The following is a 5,304-nucleotide window of genomic DNA, read 5'->3' on the forward strand; positions in this document are numbered from 1 at the left end:
CGACCCCTCCCCCAACCCCTCTCCTCCGACCCCCCCCAACCCCTCCCCCCCGACCCCCCCCCCCAACCCCTCTCCTCCGACCCCCCCCAACCCCTCCCCCAACCCCTCTCCTCCGACCCCCCCCCCACCCCTCTCCTCCGACTGCCCCCCCCACCCCTCTCCTCCGACCCCCCCCCACCCCTCTCCTCCAACCCCCCCCACCCCTCTCCTCCGACACCCCCCCCACCCCTCTCCTCCGACACCCCCCCCACCCCTCTCCTCCGACCCCCTCCCACCCATCTCCTCCGACCCCACCCACCCCTCTCCTCCGACCCCCTCCCACCCCTCTCCTCCGACCCCCCCCACCCCTCACCTCCGACCCCCCCTCCAACCCCTCCCCTCCGACCCCCCAACCCCTCCCCCAACCCCTCTCCTCCGACCCCCCCCCAACCCCTCTCCTCCGACCCCCCCCACCCCTCTCCTCCGACCCCCCCCAACCCCTCGCCTCCGACCCCCCTCCCCCAACCCCTCTCCTCCGACCCCCCCTCCCCCAACCCCTCTCCTCCGACCACCCCCACCCCTCTCCTCCGACCCCCCCCCAACTCCTCGCCTCCGACCCCCCCTCCCCCCACCCCTCTCCTCCGACCCCCCCCGACCCCCACCCCTCTCCTCCGACCCCCCCTCCCCCCACCCCTCTCCTCCGACCCCCCCTCCCCCCACCCCTCTCCTCCGACCCCCCCTCCCCCCACCCCTCTCCTCCGACCCCCCCTCCCCCCACCCCTCTCCTCCGACCCCCCCCTCCCCCCACCCCTCTCCTCCGACCCCCCCTCCCCCCACCCCTCTCCTCCGACCCCCCCTCCCCCCACCCCTCTCCTCCGACCCCCCCTCCCCCCACCCCTCTCCTCCGACCCCCCTTCCCCCCACCCCTCTCCTCCGACCCCCCCTCCCCCCACCCCTCTCCTCCGACCCCCCCTCCCCCCACCCCTCTCCTCCGACCCCCCCTCCCCCAACCCCTCTCCTCCGACTCCGCCCCCACCCCTCTCCTCCGACCCCCCTCCCCCCACCCCTCTCCTCCGACCCCCCCTCCCCCCACCCCTCTCCTCCGACCCCCCTCCCCCAACCCCTCTCCTCCGACCCCCCCTCCCCCAACCCCTCTCCTCCGACCCCCCCTCCCCCAACCCCTCTCATCCGACCCCCCCAACCCCTCCCCTCCGACCCCCCCCCTCCGACTCCGCCCAACCCCTCCCCAACCCCTCTCCTCCGACCCCCCCCAACCCCTCCCCTCCGACCCCTCCCCCAACCCCTCTCCTCCGACCCCCCCCAACCCCTCCCCCCCGACCCCCCCCCCAACCCCTCTCCTCCGACCCCCCCCAACCCCTCCCCCAACCCCTCTCCTCCGACCCCCCCCCACCCCTCTCCTCCGACTGCCCCCCCCCACCCCTCTCCTCCGACCCCCCCCACCCCTCTCCTCCAACCCCCCCCACCCCTCTCCTCCGACACCCCCCCCACCCCTCTCCTCCGACCCCCTCCCACCCCTCTCCTCCGACCCCACCCACCCCTCTCCTCCGACCCCCTCCCACCCCTCTCCTCCGACCCCCCCCACCCCTCACCTCCGACCCCCCCTCCAACCCCTCCCCTCCGACCCCCCAACCCCTCCCCCAACCCCTCTCCTCCGACCCCCCCCAACCCCTCTCCTCCGACCCCCCCCACCCCTCTCCTCCGACCCCCCCCAACCCCTCGCCTCCGACCCCCCCTCCCCCAACCCCTCTCCTCCGACCCCCCCTCCCCCAACCCCTCTCCTCCGACCCCCCCCACCCCTCTCCTCCGACCCCCCCCAACTCCTCGCCTCCGACCCCCCCTCCCCCCCACCCCTCTCCTCCGACCCCCCCGACCCCCACCCCTCTCCTCCGACCCCCCCTCCTCCCACCCCTATCCTCCGACCCCCCCCTCCCCCCACCCCTCTCCTCCGACCCCCCCTCCCCCCACCCCTCTCCTCCGACCCCCCCTCCCCCACCCCTCTCCTCCGACCCCCCCCTCCCCCCACCCCTCTCCTCCGACCCCCCCTCCCCCCACCCCTCTCCTCCGACCCCCCCCTCCCCCCACCCCTCTCCTCCGACCCCCCCTCCCCCCACCCCTCTCCTCCGACCCCCCCCTCCCCCCACCCCTCTCCTCCGACCCCCCTTCCCCCCCACCCCTCTCCTCCGACCCCCCCTCCCCCCACCCCTCTCCTCCGACCCCCCCTCCCCCCACCCCTCTCCTCCGACCCCCCCTCCCCCAACCCCTCTCCTCCGACTCCGCCCCCACCCCTCTCCTCCGACCCCCCTCCCCCCACCCCTCTCCTCCGACCCCCCCTCCCCCCACCCCTCTCCTCCGACCCCCCCTCCCCCCACCCCTCTCCTCCGACCCCCCCCTCCCCCAACCCCTCTCCTCCGACCCCCCCTCCCCCAACCCCTCTCCTCCGACCCCCCCTCCCCCAACCCCTCTCCTCCGACCCCCCCTCCCCCAACCCCTCTCCTCCGACCCCCCCTCCCCCAACCCCTCTCCTCCGACCCCCCCTCCCCCCCACCCCTCTCCTCCGACCCCCCCTCCCCCAACCCCTCTCCTCCGACTCCGCCCCCACCCCTCTCCTCCGACCCCCCTCCCCCCACCCCTCCCCTCCGACCCCCCCTCCCCCCACCCCTCCCCTCCGACCCCCCCTCCCCCCACCCCTCTCCTCCGACCCCCCCTCCCCCCACCCCTCTCCTCCGACCCCCCCTCCCCCCACCCCTCTCCTCCGACCCCCCCTCCCCCAACCCCTCTCCTCCGACCCCCCCTCCCCCAACCCCCTCTCCTCCGACCCCCCCCTCCCCCCACCCCTCTCCTCCGACCCCCCCTCCCCCCACCCCTCTCCTCCGACTCCGCCTCCCCCAACCCCTCTCCTCCGACCCCCCCTCCCCCAACCCCTCTCCTCCGACCCCCCCTCCCCAACCCCTCTCCTCCGACCCCCCCTCCCCCAACCCCTCTCCTCCGACTCCGCCCCCACCCCTCTCCTCCGACCCCCCCTCCCCCAACCCCTCTCCTCCGACCCCCCCCTCCCCCAACCCCTCTCCTCCGACCCCCCCCTCCCCCCACCCCTCTCCTCCGACCCCCCCTCCCCCCACCCCTCTCCTCCGACTCCGCCTCCCCCAACCCCTCTCCTCCGACCCCCCCTCCCCCAACCCCTCTCCTCCGACCCCCCCTCCCCAACCCCTCTCCTCCGACCCCCCCTCCCCCAACCCCTCTCCTCCGACTCCGCCCCCACCCCTCTCCTCCGACCCCCCCTCCCCCAACCCCTCTCTCCGACCCCCCCTCCCCCAACCCCTCTCCTCCGACCCCCCCTCCCCCAACCCCTCTCCTCCGACCCCCCCCCCAACCCCTCTCCTCCGACCCCCCCCCCCCCAACCCCTCTCCTCCGACCCCCCCTCCCCCAACCCCTCTCCTCCGACCCCCCCCCCCAACCCCTCTCCTCCGACCCCCCCTCCCCCAACCCCTCTCCTCCGACCCCCCCTCCCCCCAACCCCTCTCCTCCGACCCCCCCCTCCCCCCACCCCTCTCCTCCGACCCCCCCTCCCCCCACCCCTCTCCTCCGACCCCCCCTCCCCCCACCCCTCTCCTCCGACCCCCCCTCCCCCCACCCCTCTCCTCCGACCCCCCCCCCCCAACCCCTCTCCTCCGACCCCCCCTCCCCCAACCCCTCTCCTCCGACCCCCCCTCCCCCAACCCCTCTCCTCCGACCCCCCCTCCCCCAACCCCTCTCCTCCGACCCCCCCTCCCCAACCCCTCTCCTCCGACCCCCCCTCCCCCAACCCCTCTCCTCCGACTCCGCCCCCACCCCTCTCCTCCGACCCCCCCTCCCCCAACCCCTCTCCTCCGACCCCCCCTCCCCCAACCCCTCTCCTCCGACCCCCCCCTCCCCCCACCCCTCTCCTCCGACCCCCCCTCCCCCCACCCCTCTCCTCCGACTCCGCCTCCCCCAACCCCTCTCCTCCGACCCCCCCCTCCCCCAACCCCTCTCCTCCGACCCCCCCTCCCCAACCCCTCTCCTCCGACCCCCCCTCCCCAACCCCTCTCCTCCGACCCCCCCTCCCCCAACCCCTCTCCTCCGACTCCGCCCCCACCCCTCTCCTCCGACCCCCCCTCCCCCCAACCCCTCTCCTCCGACCCCCCCTCCCCCAACCCCTCTCCTCCGACCCCCCCCTCCCCCAACCCCTCTCCTCCGACCCCCCCCCCAACCCCTCTCCTCCGACCCCCCCCCCCCCCAACCCCTCTCCTCCGACCCCCCCTCCCCCAACCCCTCTCCTCCGACCCCCCCCCCCCCAACCCCTCTCCTCCGACCCCCCCTCCCCCAACCCCTCTCCTCCGACCCCCCCTCCCCCAACCCCTCTCCTCCGACCCCCCCTCCCCCCACCCCTCTCCTCCGACCCCCCCTCCCCCCACCCCTCTCCTCCGACCCCCCCTCCCCCCACCCCTCTCCTCCGACCCCCCCTCCCCCCACCCCTCTCCTCCGACCCCCCCTCCCCCCACCCCTCTCCTCCGACCCCCCCCCCCCAACCCCTCTCCTCCGACCCCCCCTCCCCCAACCCCTCTCCTCCGACCCCCCCTCCCCCAACCCCTCTCCTCCGACCCCCCCTCCCCCAACCCCTCTCCTCCGACCCCCCCTCCCCCCCCCCCCAACCCCACTCACCCGCTCATCCAGCTCCAGCCGCCGCGGTCTCAGTTGAGACTGTCGGGGTTTCTCTCGGCCGGCGCGGAGTAACGATAGTTGCGGCAGGCCCAGGGCGCCGGTTTGGGCGAATCCCCAGACAAACAGGCGGCTCCTCCTGCGGCCCTTCCCCATATAGCGGAAAATGGGCCCTCGATCGCTGGCCTGACGCAGGCCTCGAGCCTGCAGACACTGCCACCCGGCAGAGACGCAGCTCCTCAGGCTACTCCCAGTCAGCGCCATGCCGAGAGACCGCCACCTCGAGAAGGTCAAATGCTCATTAGGGCCGCCATGTTGAGGAGGGCACTCCCTTAAAGTGCAAATGTACTTCTATAGTTGATGGGGCCCACAATAAGTTAGAGAGCATTTCCTGGTGGCGCCCAGTGAGCATGGGCCACAGCTGGTGGTCTTTCAGCCCTAATTGTAAAGCTGGTGGCAGTTACACTGGATATCCTGGGGCTAGTTTAGCACAATGGGCTAAATAACTGGCTTGTACCAGCCTCCCTGAACAGTCGCTGTAATGTGGTGACTAGGGGCTTTTCACAGTAACTTCATTTGAAGCCTACTTGTGACAATAAGTGATTTTCATTTCATATGGCCTCTCC

General features: G+C 74.8%; 1 protein-coding gene across 6 annotated transcripts in view; it reads right to left on the minus strand.

Moving 5' to 3' along the window:
• Positions 1 to 5,013, minus strand: part of rcc1l (RCC1 like) — a 225,259-nt gene extending 220,246 nt beyond the window's left edge. For 2 of the 6 annotated variants that reach the window (XR_011933643.1, XM_072469102.1), the window contains exon 1: positions 4,682 to 5,007. Coding sequence is in view for 2 of the 6 variants with exons in the window: in XM_072469102.1 (XP_072325203.1) it covers positions 4,682 to 4,942 (261 nt within the window). In the remaining 4 variants the exon portion in view is untranslated. Of the gene's footprint in view, positions 1 to 4,681 lie in introns of all 6 variants that reach the window. The other 4 variants (XR_011933642.1, XM_072469101.1, XR_011933644.1 and 1 more) reach the window with 3 other exon arrangements.
• Between the last annotated feature and the right edge of the window lie 291 nt (positions 5,014 to 5,304).

Source organism: Scyliorhinus torazame, chromosome 12 (genome assembly GCF_047496885.1).
Source record: "Scyliorhinus torazame isolate Kashiwa2021f chromosome 12, sScyTor2.1, whole genome shotgun sequence".
In the NCBI taxonomy this organism is placed as follows: domain Eukaryota; kingdom Metazoa; phylum Chordata; class Chondrichthyes; order Carcharhiniformes; family Scyliorhinidae; genus Scyliorhinus; species Scyliorhinus torazame.